Source organism: Pezoporus flaviventris, unplaced genomic scaffold (assembly GCF_033815535.1).
Source record: "Pezoporus flaviventris isolate CSIRO_AGI_PZ_B2104156 unplaced genomic scaffold, CSIRO_AGI_Pfla_v1 ptg000007l, whole genome shotgun sequence".
Taxonomy (NCBI): Eukaryota; Metazoa; Chordata; class Aves; order Psittaciformes; family Psittacidae; genus Pezoporus; species Pezoporus flaviventris.
In genome coordinates, this window is record NW_026892555.1 from 48225011 (window position 1) to 48248961 (window position 23951).

The following is a 23951-nucleotide window of genomic DNA, read 5'->3' on the forward strand; positions in this document are numbered from 1 at the left end:
GTAAAAAAATAAGACGATGCAAACAAGACAAAAAAAGCAAGGTCTGCTGACAAGTGCAAATAAATGCATATAGTACACATAAATAACTAATTCTGCACTGGATTTCCAAACAACTAACCACCTAAATCTGGCCACACTGCAAGTAATGTAATAAAAAACACCCGCTGCATGTCTAAAAAGCGGCCAAAATTCACATCTGTGTTTTAAACCAGTTTTGATTAGCTCCTAGAAGCAACAGGACACTAAACTAACAAGATAATGAAAATTCCTGTTGCTCTTTCCTAAACCCCTCATTTTGAGTATACAGGGGACAAACTAAAAGACTAGAGTGCTGAAGGTTTAACTCACATTTCAGATCTGACAGTTGTAACTGCAGCAGAAAGCATCTTTCTATATGTTTCATAACACCTGCAACGCCTGGTATGCCAAGACATTTACCTCGGTTTTATTTAAAAAAGAGTTTGAGTAAATCATTCTTAAAATCCTCTTGAGCAATTTCAAGGATTATCTGTTAGGGTAACCCAAATAAATACTGATGAACAGACATTAGGTGTCAAACAGGAAAAGACAGTTTAAAGCAACATCAAAAACACAAGGGGAAGGAATCTTCTTGATTTCCCTTATGCACTCAACCATTCAAAATTCGTGGAAAAGAAGTACACAAACACAGATGGCTTACAGATTACTGAGACAATGATGGATTATAAGTACAGCTACTTCTTTCAGAGACTTCACAGAGAAAGCAAGGTCCTTCATAATGAAAAACAAGATGAGGAGGTTAATCACAGAAAAAAAAAAAAAGGCAAGTAGTACAGGGCAAAAAAAAATTGGTAGCAAAAAGACAATTCCTAAATAATTAAACTGATTTAGAGCACATCTGCTGATGGAACTGTTACTTGAAGTTTTCATAGCAAAATCATCCTACGTAGCAGACTATAACATTTATTGAAAACCAACGGAAGTTACCAGCTGTACATCCTCTATTGTGCGATACAAAAAAATAAAAACTAGAAACAAGTCCAAAAAGCTAAATCATAGCCTTCTCATGGACCCCCCAATTCCAACATAGTGTTATCTTTTCATTGCAAAAGGCCATGTTCACATGCTTCTAAAGCAGCCAAGGTGGCTAACAGCTCAGTCTGGCTCTAGAATCTGAATACATATAGAGATGAAAGGCAAACAGCATCAGTAACCATATTAGTCAACAATTTATTCCCACTACAGATGTAGCAAACATGCTATTCAACCTATGAGCATCATAAACACAGATTTTAATTTGGGAAATTGTGGCCTTGTGGCAGAAGAAAGTCCCAGATTTAAATGCCAGGCTTCACAAAGAAAGACAAGATGCACCTCTGTCAACCACTTTATACGTAAACACAGCAAGAACAAACTCAGATAAAAACTCTAAACATCAGACCACAAATAGATGCAAGTTTTCAGCCAGCACCTGCTGCCCACCAGCCAATTCTCATCACTCCAAAAGAAAAGCTGGCAGGCCAGATAGATTAATTTTGAGGACCAGATGCAGCCTGTCAGCTATCAAACAAGCAACCGCAACTTACAATAATGAGTTGTGTTTCTTTAATCAACTCTATTTGCATGAGTCAAGTGTTATTCATTTGCAAGTAAGGGGTCTCTTCCCAGCTGTATTTACATGGGTACACACTCTCAGTATTGTTGATTCCACATTCTCCTGACATTCTTAACCAATTTGTAAGTCTCAAAAGAAGTTTGCCCCAACTTCATGTGAATTTTGTGACTATTACTCAGTTTTACATAACAGCACATAAATAGTAGTAAATAACCATAATGAGTTGTACACATAGCCAGCAATTAATCAGTTACAAAATTCAGTATTACATTTAAATGATTGTCACAGATATCCAACAACCCATTTTGTCTGGAGTGAAAACTGCGTTTGAGAGAAGTCTCTGACAAAGATAAAATTATTGTAGGAATGGATTACAATTAGGTAAACACTACATATAAAGCCTCAAGTTACTCTTTTATATATATGTATGCATATTATTTATATATTACCATATATATAACATATATGTAGTTTCACACACATTTTAGAGATTTTTTTGTTGTTAACTAAATGATTGACCTAATATTTCTATTCGTCCGAGTCTTGTGGGAAGAACCACACTTATCTATTGAAATTTACAGCTTCAGAAATAAATCAAGCAGTCTAGAAATGTTTAACACTTCCTTGTGTGGCAAGTTTGGCAACAGAATATTGTTGGATTTACAAATAATAAATATATTTTTTCTTACTATGGGAATATATAATCTGAACAGAATTTAACTTATCTTAAACATATTTTTTCCTGAGGCCAGAAGGAACCTTTAATGATTCCACAGCACTCCTACTTATGCAGCCCACAGATTTTAACACAGTAACTGAAATTACAGCAACAAAAAGACAATCTGTATCTTATTCTATCTACATTTTGTAATCGTGTTCCTTTACCATGCCTCACAGTCAAATACAAGGCAGAAGATACCAACAACTGGTTTAATAATATTACACTACAAAATACTATATGTAACTTTCTTTCCCTTTTGCCAGTATTTAGAGAATTTTCTTCAGAACTCAGAGGGGAGAAGGAGGCCATGAAGCACGTAATTCAATATTGACTTATATCTTATCATTAGCATCTTCACTCATCAGAAAAGCTGACCTGCACTAAAGATGTCTGTTTTTTTTAAACCTGATGCTAAAATATGTATTTACTGCAAAAGTGATATTTAGTATTTATTTTTACTATAAAAATAAACTCTATTTCAAGTAAGGCTACAAGGCACAGTAAGCTGACTAGCCATTGTTTAACTTTTTTTTACTATACACATCAGACAAGATGACACTTCAATGTTAACATGATTTTCCTCTGCAAAATCAAACAAAAATCATGCAAAGAAATGCTAATTAAGATGTTGTAAAGCAGTTGATAATCAAAGTAACCCTTCCCTGACCCACATTAGGATAAGAAAACCCAGCAACAGAAGGCACTTAAGCTGCAGTCTCACCCATTTTCTCTCTAAAGCTGCAGAAGAAGCTGTAGAAGCTAGGAAGTGAAAAATATAGTGCTAAAACAAATCAAGATTGTAACTTAATTCAACACCCTTCCACTGACGAAACAAAAATGCTCTCAAGGGGGTTCCGAGTGTTGCAAGTAATTTAAAATACTGCAGTAATCACACCAAATTTTGACCTGAAATGAAGAGTTCAGGAGTTAAACAAATAGGGTCTTTAAGGACTTCATAACTAACCTTCTTTTCTGAGTTTTAAGCGCAACAGTAGCACAGTAAGATAATCATGCATGCAACATAAACATTTACCACACTGGCAAAAAGCAGCCCTTAACTTGAAGTTACTCACAGGTCTTATAAATTCCCAGATCAGACTTTCTTACTAATACATATGCATGATCCATACAGCTGTATTCACAATGACCTGACTAATAGCACGCAAACTGACAAAGGATATTACAAAAGCAGGATAATAAAGCACAATGAGTTATCCTTACTTCCCTTCCCCCACCATGCATTTTACCCTTTGTGTTCTTTTATACTTACCATGCCCTCAAAGCCAACTCTGTAAAGGTTTTTAGCTCCATTGTCCCAAAGAACATATGCTGCGCTATGCGGGCTTGACGCACTCCAATCTTGGATTTCAGTTACCTATTCAGTTTTAAAAATAAGAAAATTGCTTGTAGAACAAAGACTTAGAAACACAATTTGGACTTAAAACCTCATTCATCTCTCCAGAATACTTCAGGATACAGCAGTTCCAGTGAGTTTAATACAATTTATTCTGAAGCCGGTTTCTGTTTGATACGAGCGTTCCCATCTTAAGAAGATGGCAGCCTGTATAGGTACTTTATAGGCCTATTTCTCTCTTGTATATTTGGTAGGCCATCTAACTCCATAAATAGAAAACAAAATATGAACTGTAAAAATTTATTTTATGATGCTTCTTATTAGAAGCAGCATTTAACTACAAAAACCAGGACAAAAACTATTTTAATTGCTTCAATTTACCTAGTTTAACCTGCATTAGCCTGATGGTGGTGCGCTATATTAGAAGACAATGTTTTATTTCCAGAGCCAACCTGTTCAACAGTACAAAAGCAGAGTGAAAAGGACTTTCCCTGACATTTCTGATATCCTAAAGCCATGCACCAAATCACAAAAAAATTTCCATTATTAAAAAGAAAATGCATTTCCAGAATTTGCCTTCATTCTTATCCGTATTTATTTTAAATCTTTTCCAGTTATTTACTATCTGCTTCTCCTCTTTGCAAACATTTATATACCTTTATATATATTTTCAGCTTGCAAACAATCCCACCAATTCAAGTTCAGTACAAAAATCAGACAATGAAGTATAAGACTCATTCTGCAAAGTTTCACAGATCTCAAAATATCTTGCCCAATTCAAGGGCACAAGCAAGGGGTAAATAATTAAGATGGAACAAAAGCTGCCTGTAAAGGGCCTTTGCTCTAAGAAATCTAAATTTAGTATTTCCTCTTAATAAAATCCAAAATGAAATCCCCAAAAGTCCTAAAGCTTCTGTAAATATCTAGGCTATAAAATAGGCTAAGTATCTTATCCAGGAACTTCTGACCTTTTAAATGCTGCTTAAGTGTTCTAAAACAAAATGCAACAAAACCCACTAGTTCACCAAGATACAAGTGCATCCAATTCACCTAGAACATCTCATATTTGGTAATAAAAGTCATAGTATATTTTACACTTCCTGCTGTATGTTCATACTTGTAATAAACCTTCATTAGTTCTCCGTGTAAGTTGTAAATGGAAAATTTGCAAAGATCATGATTAGCAACCTATCATTCCATGCAATATTCAATAAATCCAAACACTTTATTATACAACTACATTAAAACCAGTCATATAATGTCATAAGCCAGTAATCTAATACCCATATCCAACACGCGCAGAACTTTTGATTTAAACTGGAAAAGTCCATATGATTATTATATTAAAAAAAAACCTCCAAAATCTATGGTGCAAGCATTGAAAACCAAGAGCAAGAGTTATACAAATGTCCTGACCCACGAGCAACAAGACTACAGAATGCAGTGATGACCAGAAAGGGATATTCTTGACAGTTATATTTCTATACTAGCTCTCTATTAATGCTGAAATATGCCAAAGATCTTAATGTTATTACAAACCACCCTTAGCAAAACCACCAAGATGAAAATTTAGTAGTCTGAAAAATTTTGTGCTGGCATTGTAAAAAAGGTACATTGAAATTTAAAAGACCCAGTCACAGTATACTTCCCCTCTTCTTTCTAAAGACTTGAGCATTACAGAAGATGATTAAAAAATGCCCAGCAAATTAAAATATTAACTTTAATGCTCATATTTTTACTCTACAATTAGAAAGGCCACTGAGACCATTACATGAGCATGCAGAAATGCATCTTCTTATTTAAACCAGTTTTAATTTTACCTTTCCTCTACGCCCGTTGCCACCATCTTGATCTTCCCATTGCCAGTCAACTCCTCGCACCACTCTGGCACCTGCAAAGATTCCTCTTGCTGTAATTTTCTTTGATTTACGGCGAGACTCCAACAATACCCTGAAGTTATTAAAAGAAGAACCCACAAGTGTCAAGATAACAAAAAAAAAAATGTCCAAAACGAATCTTTGGGGACAGGAAGAAAGGAGAGCATCTTGAAACAAAAAAAAACCAACAAACAAACCCACAAACACAGACTTCAATCAGTGAATCACATTCATTCGATTCTCAACTTGAACAGCAGCCCACAAGATAAAGTCACAATCTTCCTAAATCTCATTTACTGTATGTTTATAATTAGTTTTTAATTCTAATGATTTTTTTTCTCCAAACTTGCTACTACCAGTAATAGTCTTGTATACTTACATATAGATCTATACTCATTATTAAAATCATTAAAGAAACCTAGAGAGTCATATAAGCAACACACTTCTGTTTCTCTTACATGCACCCTAGGCCAGTATTACCCTCCTGCAATTGCACTGACACTTTTACACCTGTTTCCCCTCCATGTCTCAATCTATTTTCTATATACTCATAGCATATCTTGGCAAATTTTATTCAGTATCTTGGAGCCTCTTTTTTCAGTCATAATATGTCATTTTTCTAAAGCAAACCTCTTTCCCTCTGATTTCCACAGAATTTAAGCAGATAATCCCAAACGAAATAATTCATGAGTATTTAACTTACAAATAGCAACAAAGAGACATTTTCCTGCCTTTTCAGCCATCTCAAAAGCTACCAGTTTGCATGCAACTAGATTTCCTACTTCATGCCAGGAAAATGCTGCCTGACAAAAGTATTTTTCCATCTGAAATTCTGAAAGATTCCCGACCTCTTCCAGAAGTGTATCGCCCTCCTGCTAAGCTTTTAGCATCCAGCAGATGGCAGACAAGGAAAAAAAATTAACTACTACAATCAATGCAAAGAGCACATGAAAATATTTGCCGTTTTTATCCAAGTAATATGAAAGCGTGATAGGAAACAGAAAGATACTCTGTTTATATAAGTATTTTAGAAAGTCCTCAACACCTACAAAACTGAGAAAAAAACCAGCATGCATTACTTTCACATGCTACCTGTATGATATCCCAGGCTCAAGAATAAAGTACACAGAGCTTACACTTCATCGAAATGTCCTTAGATGCCTCTTGCCATTTTTCCTATTTTGAAATATTCCTCAACTTCGATAGCATTGCTTTGCCCTTTTCTCCTACCTCAGTTAACTTCAACCAACTTTTCTCAGCTAAGCTCGCTCCAGTAGAAACAGTTCCTTGGCAGATGAAGCTGCCATCCCAATAAAGAGTTGCAAAACGGAGCTCATGGGAGAAAGTGACAAGACACAAAAGATTTCCTGCAATTCTATACCTTCCATACAGTCTATCTCCAAAAATAAAGCTTATCTTTCTATACCGTAACAGACAACTTAATTACACTAAGCCAGCACTTTCTACTCTTGGATCCAACTTCTAAGTCTTGTCCTGCACTAAACATTATAATTGAGTCTCTAAGCTTATTATATCTATTTGGTACCTAGATCTGCTGGTATCAATCTCAAAAAAAAAACAGAAGCTAAATTTTGATAAAGCCACTGACCTGGGCATTTGAGCCATAGTTAAACTTCAAGATAAACATTTGAGAAAATAAACACAGCCCCTACAAAACACCATATGAGAACAGTCTGTGTGTTCCAACCACTTCCCTTTACTGTAAAAGCACTGATAAAGCACATCACTGAATTACAACATATTTGTAAACCTTACTTCTCCAAGAAGAGGAAATAAATGTCCTACACACATTTAACTGACTATCATATCTAATAAAAAAGCTTCCAATAATTTTATGAAAGAACTTTCTGGAGAGTCATCACAGAGGTGACAGCACAGCATATACCTTTACACAACGTTTTATCGCAGTTCTCCAAGCATTCAGCAACAGGCAAGTATTACTGTTCTCACTTAATTGGTTGATAAACCTTGACAGAAAAGGGCTACGGATTTAGACAAGTTATTTAAAGCCAAGAACACAAGAACAGCTATGCAAGGGCAAACTAAAAGACCATTCTGTTCAGTTCTTTGCTGGGAGACAAGCACAGATGCTTACAAAGAACATGAAAACCCAGGCAAGGGTAGAACAACCTGCATAGCATCTTTTCTCTGCTTTCTGCAGTGTGCAGTTTAAGCAATTCAAGTCAAAGGTTTTGCCTCCAGATCATTCTGTTTTTCATAGCCCACAGGTTATTTTCCCTCAATCTGTCTACATCATTTTTTGAGCCTAATTAAGCTTTCACATTCAGGAATTCATTGACAAATCATTTTGTGATTATACATTGTGTACAGATAACTACCTTTGTTTTAAAGCTGCTATGTGATAACACAAGAACTAGGATGACTGCAATGAGATCAAAGAAACTGAATAATCATATCCTTTTTTCTTAACTCCATTCTTCTGAAAATTTCCGTGTTTTCCAAGCTACGAAGATCTGTCCTAGCTACCCTCCCTCACAAAGAGGCAGAGCCAGTAACAGAATCTACACCTCAAGCCACTATCTTACCTAAACCAAATTTCAGTAACAAAATCTGCAGTTTAATACTAACCACAATTAAGTGTTCTTATTTAATTTCATGGGGGGAAAAATTATCTTTTACCTTTCACTTCCTGGTGTGGTAATTCTGTAAAAACGATGCCTCAAGTGATGTTTGTCCCCGTGATAGCAAACCGTACACAAATCATAATTTGTGCATTCAGCACATTTCCATCGGATGCCAATGATGGGTTGTTGTCGACAAGTATCACACATAGTCCCATCATGCTTGATTCCTGTGGGGAGGAAAAGAGAAACAAGAGATTAACAACTCTGCTATAGCAATACACAGATTTCTCTTGTGCACCTTTGTAATTTGTAATCATATACTAAAAAGTTAAGAGAGAAAGGCTGCTAGCGATACCCCATCAGCCTACACAACAGAGGGGAAATGACAATGAACTCTGCATCCTATCTCCGGTTCAGTCTGTTCCTGAAATGTTCTCTTTTCTCAGCAACAAAAGCCAAGGAGACTGTGTTTGTTTTCTTCCATCTATACAAATCAGAGAAAGAAAATGAGAAATCTTTTAACAAGCTAAAGAGTCAGAAACACATACCAAAATACACAGGCGATCTGGAATTTTCACTCTGGATTAAGACTGTCAACACACCTTTTACCACAAAGTCTGTTGTGCTTAACTGTGTGCAGCAGATTGAAAATCACTGGTTTGACTTACACACTTTGTACAATGCAAAAGATAAGCACTTATCTCTGTTCTTTTTTATATAGGAAAGAATTTAGCTCTCCAGGATAGATGCCATCAGCTTCCTGAAAATGTTACCATTTTTGATTATTATACTGCTTCATATATTGACTTTTCCAAAAAGAACGTGCCACAGACAGATGTAACCCACCACCATGTGCTCTACACAGTCTTCCACAAAAACCGAGTTCTCAATACTTACTCCTGCAGCTTTGCCAAGCTACAGCAGTGAAAGTGATCAGTCGCTGTTTCCAACCATGCATTCTGAACATAGTGAATAGCCACAAGTTTATTAAAAAATAAAATAAAATATCAAAATCTGCTGCTGTTTGGGGAAAAAGATAAAAAAAGAGCAATAGAAGAGAGAAGCACTGGCAATGAGTCTGCAGCACAAGACAAAAATGAGCACTGGAAGGTTAGAATAACAACAGATTTTTCCCAGTCACTCACCCTTACAAAAAAAAAAAAACAACAAAACCCACAACAGAAATACAGCCCAAAAAACCCAGATCACACTGAAATTACTGAGGAAAAAGAACAGGTTTTGCCCTCTCCAGAAGGGATGCTTTTGGAAATGACTGCTAAATTCACTATAAACCTATTAGTCACTTGTGTCCAACAGCTGAGTCACCTGCAGTGAAGAATAATCAACAGCTGGAGAGGTAAAACTGAAGGAAAAGCCTTCTTGTCTGATCATTTCACAGAATCACATGATAGCTGAGGTTGGAAGTAACCTCTGAAAATTATCTACTCCAACCACCACTGCTCAGAGCTGGGTAAACTGAGTCAGCAGAGTCAGCTGCTCAGGACCATAACCAGACAGGTTCTGAGCACCTCCAAGAACACAGATTCCACAACACAGTTCCAGTGTTCAATCATCCCTATAGCAAAAAATCTTTCTTCTTATGCTTAAGTGGAAGTTACTGTATTTTTCTATTTGCACCTATTGCCTCTTGTCCTATCACCTGACACCACTGAAAAGCACCTGGCTCTGTCCTCTTTATCACCTCCATCCGGTATTCATATGCACCCTTAAGATTCCCTTGCCCCAAGCCTTCTTTTCTCCAGGCTAAACATCACCAGATCCCTCAGCCTCTCTTCATACCAGATGCCTTAAGATATATTAAAATACATTTGCAGCCCTTCACTTGACATACTTAGTATGTCCATGTCTCTCTCTCACTGAAGAGCGCAGAACTGGATCCAGTATTCTAGGTGTGGTCTCACCAGTGCTAAATAGAAGGATTATTTCCCTCAACCAACTGCCAACACTTCCAGCGCAGCCCAAGATACCACTGGCCTTCGCTGCCACAAGGGCACATTGCTGGCTCATGGTTACTTGGCTGTCCATTGGAACCCCCAGGTCCTTTCTGGCAAAGCTGCTTTCCAGGCAGCTGTCCCCAGCTTGCACTTGTGCAGGACTCTGCCTTTCTCTCTGTTGAATTACAGGAGATTACTGTTGGCCCATTTCTCCAGCTTGTCAAGGTCTCTCTGAATGCCAACAAAATAACTTTGTGTTCATCTCTCCTAACCAAGAAGGCTTCCCATTACACACCCTCTTCCAGCCTTGATTATAAATGTATTTAGGAAGATTTCTGGCCACATGATTAAAAAAAAAAATCCTGATGCATGAGCACTGAAATAAATACTTAGGTATGGCTGGAAAAAGCAACATGTTTGGAGCAAAGACTGCACATAGTACTGCAGGGACCTGAGCAGCCCTTCAAGGCATCAAATATAGCCTTTAGTGGCAACAAAAAGCCTGAAACTGCTGACATTGTACTAGATGACACTCTAATTCCTGGAGCAGTTCATGAATAAGGTGGCATCCATACCTTGACCACAAAGTCTGCGCTGAAATTCTGAAGGTCTGGCACAAGCAAGTCCTATAACTTGTACTGTTATTTGCAACTTCGAGTGCCAGGCAACACACCTCTTGCAGCATAACTGTTCTTTCTAACTGATCTCCTACATTTAAAGAGTATTTGTTGCCTGGTAACAACTAAAAACGTTTTTTTCTACAAAACAAGAACTTGGAAATCAGCCATACATCTTCTCCCACACACAACTCCATCAATGACCACCTTCTCAACGTGGAGGGTTAATATCAAGGAGAAAGCTATCTTTCCTGTTATGTAAATTTAAATAAAAACTAAACATTTCTATTCAGGGAAGCAAAAGTTGCTGTAGAAAAACTCATTAAAAAAAATCATTAGGAAAGATCAAGGGGGGGGGGGGGAAGTATTTGACTCAAAAGTCATTTCACAGCCCATAGCATCTGGAATTTAAAAAGAGAACAAGTATATGTCTCTATTTGGAGTCTCTGATTGGAAGAGTCACATCTCTACCTCACAGACCTCTAAACACCATCTAAACATAGAGCCTTTCTTCATCCATTCCCTGACCCAATTCCAGCAGCAACACCCACTTCAGTCCATGCCTCACCTGCCCATGCTGCTCCATCCTTTCCATTATGCCAGCAAAAGGTTTTTGCAGAGTTGAGATGTAAACTGGATCAAGAAAGATACTCAGCTGGAAAACAACCAGGAGGAAGAATACTCATCTGGATCAGTTTCCCAGTCCTGCTCTTCATGGTACTGCTCAACACTGCTGGCGTGACAAAGCATTGCAAGGCACTAGCAGGCAAATAATCCTGTTACAGAACACTCAGCCACCACATTAGAGATCTGAAGGGAGAAGCAGATTTGTATGCCTCTAGTGAGAGTGGACTAAAAGCGTTTTAATTTCATCTGCTAAACAAGGCGCTACTACTGGCTCACAAAATGCGATAGCTAAATTCTTACCCATGTTCCTAATATAAAAAAAAAATTAACTACTTGATGTTTAAAAAAATAATAAAAATTCTTTCAACCTTCTTTAAGTTGAAATACGTATTTTAGGCACACAGTATGGTGGGCTGGCCTTGGCTGGCTAGCTGCCAGACACCCACCCACCTAGCCACTCTCTCATTCTCATTTTTCAATAGGATGGAGAGTGAAAGTAAAATGAAAGAGCTTGTAGGTCAAGACAGAAGCGAGATGACCAACTGCCATTACAAGTAAAACAGACTTGAGCTGGGGAAATTAAACTTACAGCCAATTTAAAGGAAAACATAAAAAAAAAAGAAGAAAAAAAGGTGAGAAAAACAAGAACCAAACCACCTTCTCCCTATGCTCCCCTTTCTTCCCACACACAACTTCACTCCTTTATTCCGAACTCCTCCACCTCCCTGCTTCTCCCCAAGCGGAGACAGCATCATAGAATAATTTGGCGTGGAAAGGTACATTAAGATCATTGAGTCTAACCATTAACCTGACACTTCCAAGCCCACCCCTAAACCATCTCCCTAAGTACCATGTGTCTACATGTCTTTGAAACAGCTGCAGGGATGATGACTCAGCTACTTTTCAGAGCAGCCTGTTCCAGTGCCTGGCAACTCTGCTGGTGATGAACTTCTGGTGAAGATGGGGAATGGCAGGTTATGGTCAGTCCATAATAGCATCTCACACTTCTTCCTTGCCCCACCATAGGTCCTCTTCATGGGCTACGATCCTTTAGGTAAACACTGCCCAAGCACAGGCACTCCACGGGCTGCAGCTTCCTTCAGGGCATGTCTACCTGCTACAGCCCCCCACAGGCTGCAGTGTGGATACCTGCTCCGCTGTGGCCCTCCATGGGCTAAAAGGGGACAACCTGCTTCAGCATAATCTCCATCTACTCACCAAAATTCAGTACTGAGGACCTGATGTTGGCACTACTTACGTTTAGGGAGGGAAGAAGACATTATTTCTAATGTTTCAGAGTCGCTCTGCTCTAGTCCAGTGAACTGAATGCTCAGTAACACTGAGATTGTATCTTTCAATTTACCAGAAAAGGAAACGAGTTTGTGTCCTCCAAACCCATTCCATGCTGTACATTGAACAGGAACAACTAGGACACTCAATGGCTCAATATCCGGCTGGAGACCAGTAATGAGTGGTGTCCCTCAGGGATCGGTGTTGGGACCGGTCTTGCTCAACATCTTCATCGCTGACATGGACAGTGGGATTGAGCGCGCCCTCAGCAAGTTTGCCGATGACACCAAGCTGTGTGGTTCGGTTGATACGCTGGAGGGAAGGAATGTCATCCAGAGGGACCTCAACACACTTGTGAGGTGGAATAATGCCAACCTCATGAAGTTTAACCATGACAAGTGCAAGGTCCCACACCTGGGTCAGAGCAATCCCAGGCACAGCTACAGGTTGGGCAAAGAAGAGATTCAGAGCAGGACTGCAGAGGAGGACTTGGGGGTGCTGGTCAATGAGAAAATGAACATGAGCCAGCTTCAGCTGGGCTGCTGCGCTCGCAGCCCAGAAAGCCAACCGTATCCTGGGCTGCATCAAAAGGAGCGTGACCAGCAGGTCAAAGGACGTCATCTTGCCCCTCTACTCTGCTCTCATGAGACCTCACCTGGAGCATTGTGTGCAGTTCTGGTGTCCTCAGCATAAAAAGGACATGGAACTGTTGGAACAAGTCCAGAGAAGAGCCACGAGGATGATCAGGGGACTGGAGCACCTCCCGTATGAAGACAGGCTGAGAAAGTTGGGGCTGTTCAACCTGGAGAAGAGAAGGCAGCATGGAGACCTTATAGCAGCCTTTCAGTACCTGAAGGGGTCCTATAGGGATGCTGGGGAGGGACTCTTCATTAGGGACTGTAGTGACAGGACAAGGGGTAATGGGTTCAAACTTAAACAGGGGAAGTTTAGATTGGATATACGGAAGAAATTCTTTCCTGTTAGGGTGGTGAGGCACTGGAATGGGTTGCCCAGGGAGGCTGTGAATGCTCCATCCCTGGCAGTGTTCAAGGCCAGGCTGGACAAAGCCTTGGGTGACATGGTTTAGTGTGAGGTGTCCCTGCCCATGGCAGGGGGGTTGGAACCAGATGATCTTAAGGTCCTTTCCAACCCTAACTATTCTATGATTCTATGACACTGGCTCAAGTGTAGGCTCTGAAGATAAACTGAAATCCTCACCAAAATACAACGTGTATCTGTCACAAACCACTTTCGGTCTTCAAAAGGAAGGCTGTTTAAGAAAGGTCAAGAAACACAACCTGTACAAAATTTATATTAGGAAAGAACAACTTAATTAAACTACTGGAATATACTAAAGTGCCATAAAAACTTCAAAAGTCAAACATCAGCCCTGCAGCTGGCCAGCTGTGAATCAGAAGAGCACTTTAGCTCCAAAACGAGATAATGCAAGAACTAAACCTCTATATAGCCTTGAAAATTTGCTGTGAGCAGACTATTTCAAAATGAGCTGGGTTTTGTGTCATACTCCATACTGCACTGAAAAAAAAAACCACAAAAGAAACCAGGTAACAAGAAGGGTACTTTCAACATGCCTAATTAATTTTAAATAGCTGGCATTTCCTAATGTCCCTCCAACCTTAATACATCATAAAATCCAGTATTCCTGATCTCTACTTGTCATTAATGTTTTTACTAGTTGCATTTCCTATTAGTTTTCTACCATTATGTCCCTGCCACAATTATTTTCAGTTTTGTCATATATTCTCAAATCTTTCCTAGATTACCTGGGCCACCATTCCTCCATCAACATTAATTTATACATCAATTTTACAGCCTTTGCCTACAAATTTTTAAAAGCCATGCTCAATCTTAAAGCTGTGGAAGGAAACAGAAGCAATGTTGCTCAAATTGCTATTTGAATTTGTAACAAATATTTTTTGTACTAATTAGGTGGCAAGATACAGCTGTCCAATACAGCAAAATAAAATGTACAAGGGGGATCCATATCACTCACTGTTAAGCACAGCAGAAGCCAATAGTGATTTCAGTTATGTCTCAGAACCAACAAAATCTGGTTTCCAATGGACTCATTATTCTCTAACAGAACTCTCATATGCCCAAATCCTTTCATATCATAATTACATAATACCATCAAGCAAGGGATACTGCAAAGTACTTAGAAAACCAGTATGTTTACACCCTAATTTAAAGAGCAACAACAATGCTTTGGTCTTCCCATTCTCCCACTCCAGGTAATTTTTACACTATGGTCAGACTCCAGGCAAATTGAAATAAAAAAATTCTTAGAGATAACCAGATTCTGACAAATTGTGTAAAAACTCAAATCAGTGTCCCCACAAACATAACTTATCTACCAAATGCACTTCCTGGCAGCAACCAGCTGACAGATTATTGTATACAAGAGATGCCAGACTTGCCAAAGCATGTGTCCGGTCTGGAAAGAGTATCACAAGATACATGAGGAGGGAGAGGATTATTGTGTAGGAGACATGGGGGAAGGGCAGGAAGAACAAAGGACACGTTTATTAAAAAAGCAGGCTTCCCAATACTACTACTCATGAAGCTATTGGACTTCTTTCACTTACGAGGGGTTCTGTAAGTATGTAGAAATAGCCACTAAAAAAAAAAAACCCATGACTAAGACAATTTGCCTTGAATTACACTAAAAAGCAAGAACAAAAGCAAAAGCAAGAACAAAAATACGTAGGATAAATCACCTGATGTAGTCTACCTTTTAAAATGTTCTGACATGTGGGACTTCATGGTGATTTATGCAACTCTTCAGGTTACAAAAAACTATTAATACAAGTACAGAAAGCCTGTGCTTTATCTCCAACAGAGAACACCTATATTTACAATAGTAACAGAACACAGCACATACAACTTTCTATGCTGCTCAGACGCTTACTCTAGCTGCAGGATAATTCCATGTCAAGATTCTGTTTCCTGAGCCCAGCCCCTCTGTCACCTACCCTTAATCAAACACCACTGGGTAAATATTTTAAGAAGGAAAATAACATTGTTACTTTGAACCAACCATATAGAAGAGGAAATGGATGACAAATGCATTATTGCCTGAGCTTTGTAGAAAGCAAATCTTCTTTTGCTTTCTACAAAGAGAATAAAACCAGCAAGTTTCTGTAATGATCACAAGTATTATGTAAATATAGTCAAAAGTGCTCTCTGCAAACACACTACTGTACAGCCTTTTCCTCTGGCAAAAGACTGCCTTCCCTTCTAAATATAAAGCTTGGGTTTATAAACTTTTAGCTTCTATTCAGCAACTCAGAAAACTACCCCTTTCTGCCTTTTTTCCACAACACTACCAGAAAAAGAAGACTGTCAAAGACTCTATATCCTGGCAAAAGGCTACTTTACAGAAAGAGCAGGATTTATTTGCAAGTAAATGGGCCACCACACCACACTGCTAATTATCACGTCCCACTACTGTTGTGGTTTAAACCCAGTCAGGCAACTCGTTCGCTCACTTCCCCCCCTTTCTTGCCCTCCCCCTGCTCCCGGAGGGACGGAGAGGAGAATCAAAAAGAATGCAACTCCCACGGGTTGAGATAAGAACAGTTTAGTAACTAAGGTATAACACAGATCACTACTGCTACCACCAGTGATAATAATGATAAAGGAAATAACAAGGGAAGAGAATACAACACCTCAGCACCAGCTGACCGATAACTCGCCCCCCCAGCCCCGACCAAGCTCCGACCGATACCTCCTCCAACCCTGCAGTCTCCCAGCCCTTCCGGCTAACTCCCAGTTACATCCTGGGCATGATGTGCTGTGGTATGGAATACCTCTTTGGTCAGTTTGGGTCAGGTGTCCTGTCTCTGCTTCCTCCTGGCTTCCCCTCCCCCCTGGCAGAGCATGAGGCTCACAAAGTCCTTGGCCAAACCAAAACATCGCTATCAGTTCTGTTCCCAGGCCGAAAGTCAAAACACTGCACTGCACCAGCTACCAAGAAGGAGAAACATGACTGCTACTGCTGAACCCAGGACAACTACTTATTCCATTTAGGAGCCCATTACACAGGACTTAACCTAGGTTTACTAATCTCTCTAGATCACTCTGTCTTGCTAAAGAAATGTTGGCCATATAAACATGATCACCAAGGGGCTGTCTACCACAGTTAGCTTGGTAGACATCACCTAAAAACAAAACAAAGCTTCTTACACAAGTCCTTCATTACCCAGATGACATCATATGGCTTACAAGAGATACCAACAATCACCAACAAATTTTTACTTTAAAGAAGACCATCCTAATTTTATAAAAGTTAACAGTCTTCCTATGCTGGTAATAGCACACAACCATTAAATACAAGGCCAGTAAGTACCTCATTAAGACTATGAAGCTTTGTTCTGGCATCAAAGGAAAGGCATATACATATATATGCACATATATGTATCAAACTCAGGTTTATGTTTGTTTTGGGTTGGTTGGTTATTTTTACTAGAACAAGCTTCAAACATTACTCTGAAACACAACAGGTTCCTGATGCATCACTGCCATTTCTGGCTGCACAGGCCTTGAACTCATCAAAGCAGCAACTCTGGCTGCAATCACCACTTTCTAAGAACTTCTAACCAAGTCCAGTTTTGAATACCTAATGAGAAGAACTCCCATCAACAAATAATTTAATTCTGCTTTCTACTGTTGTGTTTTTATATTTATTCTCACTACAGACTTACAATAATGTTGTGCCGGTAAATTTATGAACCAGAGAAATACGTTCTCATTTTAAACTATAAAAGCCATGATTTAACACCGTATTATGTACCATCAAACCAAATCTCACCCCATATTTTATAACACTTCTTTGCTCAACAGCATAATCTACTTCCATTAGAAATTCCTGTCACCTAATCCCACTTTTCCCATAATTATTTATTGCAAAGTTTTCTAAATGCTCCTAGAGAAAGTGTCAAAGTATCACCCAAAGACAAAAACGCCTTATTCTAAGCAATGGATAGTAATCACCATGGAGAAAAAGAAGCAATTACAAAAAGGTGGAAAACTGAAGAAGGGAAGTGCTTTGCCAAAGACTATAAAGTGAATCATTAGTAAAACCAGGATTTCAGTCCAAAATCACAGCATCCTAATTCCAATTCCGTTAACTTTTCCCTTTTGCTGGTACTACTTTACAGATTTTATTTTTTCCTCTTTCTCTCCCTGTCTCCAGGGAATCATGACCTAAAAAGTAACTGTCTAGCAAAGGACAACCCTGGGTAGTTCCATGCAACAGTTCCATCAGGATGATGCACACACTGGCCAAAAACCTCAGGATGATAAAAACCATCTTGCAAAGCCTGAAACAGGCAGTATTTATGAGTTTTTCCCACAGCAATATATATAATACTACTTGAAGCAGAAATTATCATACAAAAAATATAAACCTAACCGAAAATCAGAAGGAATAAAGCAGCAAAGCAAACAAAAGCAACAAAACCACAGACTGAGCACTAAGTCTAGGCTTCCAGATGCAGTTAAGAGGATACTGTCAGCTTGCAAACATGTCAAGCAGAACTAGAATAATGAGCATTCAAGGCTCGTATTCAACATATATGCACACACTTCAGTTTTAAGCAGAAGCAGTCCCACTGGTTTCTTCATGATATCAAATGCAGGTAAAGTTTTAAAGCATTAATATCTGCAAGACAAGAACTGACGAATCAAAAGACTACACTTCAATACTTTTTCGAAAGTCCATTTCAAAAAGATTTTCAGCTCATTTTAACAGCAGCTACCTTCCAAACAGCAATCAAAAAAACACCCCAACCATGAAGCCATGAAAGAGGAAGCTACCCAGACTCAGAAAAATTAAATCCATCTCAAAGGCTCACCATGCAATGTGTTGGGCTTTAACCATCAGCGATATGTTTATAATTAATTACAATGAATTCCATGATTCTGTCTCTTCAAAAGTGTTTTCACTTCCTTTCTGTAACACTACACCTAACTAGCTCAAAAATGGTCTCTCCATCATATTCTAAATGAAAGATATGCTACAAAAGCAGCATCCATGCACCCCAATAAACTGGCCCAATCGCTTCATTACTGAGGCAATCCTGCCCGGCCTCAAATCACCTCACTGTATTTCTGATGAAACTTGAACAATATAATTTTCTTTATAAGTTTTCACTGTGAAAACAGATGCTAAAATGAACATTTCCCTGCAGTGTCTGCAACACTAACACTGCCGCATAATGTCAGTGCAGATCTAAATCCATTGTCCAAACTGACTGAATTTAAAACATTAAGTATCAAGTGGCCAAATAATTAAAAGAATAAATAAATGCATTTTTGTTCCCCCCCCCCCCCCCCCAGTGCCTTCACTATTTTACAGCAGGTCTGGCAACACAGATAAGAAACAACGCGCAGATTACAAGACAAAACAGCATTTCAGCCACTTAATGTAATCTTCAGCAAAAGGTGTTACAAGCTTTTTCTGCAACCCTCCCTACACTCGACACAGAATGACTGTCACAATTTTACAAAACATTATGAAATATAAATTTGTATACATGAAGGGGTGAGGGGGGATAAAAACAAAACCAAACCTTGAGGTATGATTCTCTCGGTCCCCACCCTTCACTCCCCACAGCATACCGGCAAACTGCTCTCTATGGAAGATCACTTTTTGCTTTGCTTTCGCCAGCTAAAACCGAGGGCAACTTCCCCTCTCCCTACTGCCACACACCATGTATTTATTCAAAGTTCCCGTATACATACACACATGCACCCACACCTATAGACACCCACGAGCAGGGCATGCGAAGGGAGAAGGATAGCGGACTCCCCCACAGACAGGCGCATCCCTACAAAGGCAAGAAGCGAGGCAACCCAGCCCTCGGGTGCTGCCCACCACACCTCACCCCTTCCTGGCCCTGGCCCCGGCTCACCGGTGGGCGCGCTGTCGAGGATGCGGAGGTCGTAGGCCCCGGAGCAGCGGTAGTTGGCGGCGGTGCCGTTGTCCCACACTACGACCACCTCCTCGGGGCTCTCGAAGCTGCGGACGGTGCCCACATGGCCTTCGCCGCCATCCTGCTTCCCCCACTTCCAGTCCGGGCCCCGGACCACCCGGGCCCCAACTCCCTCCACCATTACCCGGTTGTTCCGCGAGCTGCTCATCCCGGCGACGCCCCACGGGGCCGGGCCCCGGGGCGGCTGGAGGGGGCGCGCAGCCCGCAGGCGGCGGAGGGGGACCCCGATGGGGACGGCTGCTTCGGTCGCGGCGAGGGCTGGCACAGGCCGCGGATGCCGGTGCGGAGAGGGAGGTGGAGGGGCGGCGGGGAAGGAGGCAATCCTGACGCGACGGTGAGCAGGGGGAGGAGGGAAAGGGGCCCAAGGGGCCGTGGGACGCGACCGGGACGGTGGGAGGCTCCGGCTGGCTCTTCTTCTCGCTTCTTTCCTCCCTGTCTACCTACCTATCCCCAGCGCCGCAACACCGTCCCCACGGGGCCGGCCCGCCCGCACCCCACAGCGACAAACCCCCGCTCGCCCACCGCTACATCCGGGAACTGCGGCCGCGACGGCGGCAGCACCAGGGAGACCGGCAGCCGCCACCAGCGTCCGCCTCCGCGCAGCGCGCATGCGTATGTGCCCGACCCGCCGCCTCTGCGCAGCCGCGGGGCCTGGGCGAGGCGGTGCAGCGGTCGGGGGCCCCCTGCAGAGCCGCGGTATGCACTGCCCGGCTGTCCAAGCTCATCTGCCGCCGCCGCCGCCGCAGCTGCTGCTGCCGCCGCCGCTGCCGCCGCTGCCCCCGCTGCCCCCGCTGCCCCCGCTGCCCCCTTCCCCGGGCGGATCGCAGGCCTGTGCCGGTGGAAATGGGAGGAAGCAGAGGAGGGAACAGGGGTTTATTTACTCCAGCCCCGAGCTGAGCTGCCCAGAGCTCCTCCGAGTCACCAGTCTGACGGTCCTTCCTAGCGACGTTGAGTGCCCTCGGCGGGGTGCGGCCTCGCCCCGCCCAGCGCTGAGGTGATTTGGGCGGTGGGGGCTAGGCTTCCGAATCGCCCTCTCCATCCAGGAGAAGCTGCTAGTATCGCCTTTATGTTAGTGACAGGGGGATTAGATATAAGGAAGAAGTTCTTACCTGTGAGGATGTTGAGGCACTAGCACAGGTTGTCCAAAGAAGCTATGTCTGCCCCATCCCTGTGAGTGTTCAAGGCCAGGCTGGACGGGGCCTTGAGAAACTTGGTCTACTGGAAGGTTTCCGTGCCCATGGCAGGGGGTTGAAACTAGATGAGCTTTAAGGTCCCTTCGAACCCAGACCATTCTATGATTATAAATTCTATCAAATAATTCTTGCACGATCTAGCTTAGGTAAATCTGTATTGCATTTCCCTTGTTTCTAAGTTCCTTCTGTGCCCTGAAATCCTATTTTCTTTTCAAACTGTGGACGTGACTCTTGCATGCTGTTGAGGTGAGCCTAGTGGGGCTGTACTTCTGTAGCCCAGGAGCTTTTTTAGCTGGTATTCAGGTGCTCCAGTCAGCAAAAGGGGGAATTTGTTCCCCCTTCCCACCTTGGGGCATCCCTCAAGGTGGATGTACCTACTCAGACTTTGAGCACATAACCTACCGTGGGATTCTTCATAAACTCTGCACTCTTTGTTAGCACTTTTATGACACTAAAGGATTTCCTTTAACTCCACACATCCTGGCTAATCTGATATAGAATGTGATTTTTTCATTTTTAAAATGGTCCTCCGATTGGTTTTGTCTCTCTCTAATCATGCTCTGTGCCAACTTTTTAAAAGACAAGTCTGAACTAGACAAAAGAATACTGTTTCTTAGTCAACAGAGAAACAGGTGATAAAAGCCCAGTTACCCTTGTGTCCAGGGTATTTTTACAGTCTCTGTGCTTCCTTCCACCTTTGTAGTTATTAATATGGCTAGAAGAGTCTATGATATCACTTCCTGGCTTCTTTTGTGCAGTTTTCTCACAGTATGTATAGCAGATCAAAATAATATGAACATGTAACCACCAGACTACCACCACATTCCTCACATAATTCATTCCTTCCTAACCCATTGTAAGGCTAAAGAATGTTGCCTTAACCATGAAATTGTGTCCTGACAATAGGCACTCCCAAGCAGCATCTGGTTTCTACTTCTGGAGTGGAAACCTCAAAACACTAACAGATACCACCCCAGGAAAGCATGCCATTGTCAGGCAGTTTGGGTTTTCTTACAGAGGCTTGTCCCTATACAAAAGCTACCCACAGCTCGTACTAGCTTATTACATTTGGTATATGGCAGAATATCCCAGAAATTCTGGAGAGTCCTTGATCTATTAAAGGATCTAGCTAGGCTCTGTTTATGGTCAAAATGTTCCCTTCTGCCTGGATCTACTTCTTTTGCTTTGACAGTTATAGGCAAGTATAAGGTCCATGCATGTCTAAGGACAAGCTGGAGCACGTTTTTCTGTTACTCTTTGATAGGGTTGTGTAAAAAAAGGCTTTTTGCAACCAGGAAATCTGTACCAGGAAAACCAACGAAGTCTGAGATCAGAATTAGTTTTCCTAGAAGAGCTTATCCCTTACATTTGTTTTTCCAAGAAGGCCATCTCCTACATTGTAGATCTTAAGGGAGTGTGCTGCTGCAGTTCAGCAGCAATATGTGTGGACAGATATTATCCTGGAGTTTCTTCTATCTTGATAATCCTTCTCCTGACCACTCCTGCTCTGTCCCTCCCAATAGCCCCCGCTTCTCCTTTGACTGACCTGCTTTTTCTATCAGATGATTTACGTGCCATAAACAGCCACTCCTCTCCCAGTCCATATAGGTGCACAATCTAGCATTTGGACTTGTTAAATGTCATCCCATTAATCATTGCCCAATGCTCCAATTGATCTGTATCTCTCTGCAAGGCATCTTATCCCTCAAGAGGGTCAACAGCATCTCCCAGTTTTGGTATCATCAGCGAACTTGCTAATGCATTCAGCAACCCCTGCGTCCAGATCACTCATAAAAGTAGTGAACAGAACTGGCCCCAGGACTGAGCCCTGAGGAACACCACTGCTGCCCACTCACCAGTCAGGTGTAGCCCCATTCACCACAACCCTTTCAGCTCTGCTTTCCAGCCAGTACTTCACCCAATGCACTGTGAATCCCACAGTGCTCATCTCATAGCTGGACAACTTGTCCAGAAGGATTTTGTGAGGGACAGTATAAAAAGCCTTACCGAAATCCAGAAAGACTACATCCACCGCCTTCCCTTCCTCTACTGGGCAGAAGATCTTATCATAAAAGAATATCAAATTTGTTAAACAGGACTTTCTTTCCCTTGTGAACCGATGTGCTCATGCTCCAGGTAATTTAATCTGTCAGTCCTCAAACTGGGGGAGAAAATGCCACCTAAAACCTCACTACTGGACTTAGCAGAAGAGGTTTGTTTCTTTGCTTTTTGTGTTTACCATCTAGAAATTGTACTCACTTGTAACCCTCCTCAAACTCAGCACCAGCAGAGGAATGGGACTATGTTTTTTTTCTTCCATCCCCGTTATGGGAGAAGACCATCAGGGCAGGCTGGCAGAGCCATAATGCCTTAAACTGCTGCAGCAGAAGCAACTAAATCTCATCTGCCAAAGGCCTTATTTACCTGGACAGTGCTGCTGTAATTGAGCACTGCTGCCTGCTTTGCGAGGCAGTGCTCACTTTGAATACCTCAGGTAGTCATGACAGAGCAGTTAAATCACAGGTTGGAGCAAGGGAATCCACACTGCTTTAGGCACACTTGTCTACAATTGCAAAGACTTATTAATATGCATTCAGTGCAGGAATCTGGATACACAAAAAGAACTACAGAACGAGTTCCCTTCTGGCTACCCAAAATAACGTGTATTGCTGAGTCACACCCTCCTCCAGCTGCTGATTATGGTCTTCCTCACTACTTCCTGCCATATTAGAGCAATCCCGCAAGGGGCCATGAGAGAAGACCTGTACATAACCTAATGACATCCCTTTAAACTCCTTGTTGTTGGAGAGCATACTGGCCTTTTGTAAGAGCAGCTGCTGCCCTCTTAGAAGGTAGAACAACTTTCAGGACAACGTTCACAGAGTTGCAGGAAATAGGACTTTGGGGGTCATCCAGCCTATGCTCCTGTTCATCTAAACCATCCCAGAGAGCTGCTCACTGAAACTCTGCCTGGTTGCCTTTCAGTTCTGCAAAATGTCATGCTCTGGCAGGGAATCCTAATAGAAGTATTTGCATGGATTGTAGAGAGGCTTTGATAGAAGTTTTTCTGGACTGTCTGGTTGAATCAAACCAGCTGAACT

The 23951-nt window shown here is 41.4% G+C and overlaps 1 protein-coding gene across 3 annotated transcripts in view; it reads right to left on the minus strand.

The window, feature by feature from the left end:
* Positions 1-20098, minus strand: part of MIB1 (MIB E3 ubiquitin protein ligase 1) — a 66182-nt gene extending 46084 nt beyond the window's left edge. For all 3 annotated transcript variants that reach the window (XM_061448670.1, XM_061448669.1, XM_061448668.1), the window contains exons 1-4: positions 19577-20098; positions 8208-8379; positions 5490-5619; positions 3586-3690 (exon numbers count right to left, since the gene is read on the minus strand). In XM_061448670.1, the coding sequence (XP_061304654.1) occupies positions 3586-3690; positions 5490-5619; positions 8208-8379; positions 19577-19805 (636 nt within the window). In that variant the 5' untranslated portion in view covers positions 19806-20098. The remainder of the gene's footprint in view (positions 1-3585; positions 3691-5489; positions 5620-8207; positions 8380-19576) is intronic.
* Between the last annotated feature and the right edge of the window lie 3853 nt (positions 20099-23951).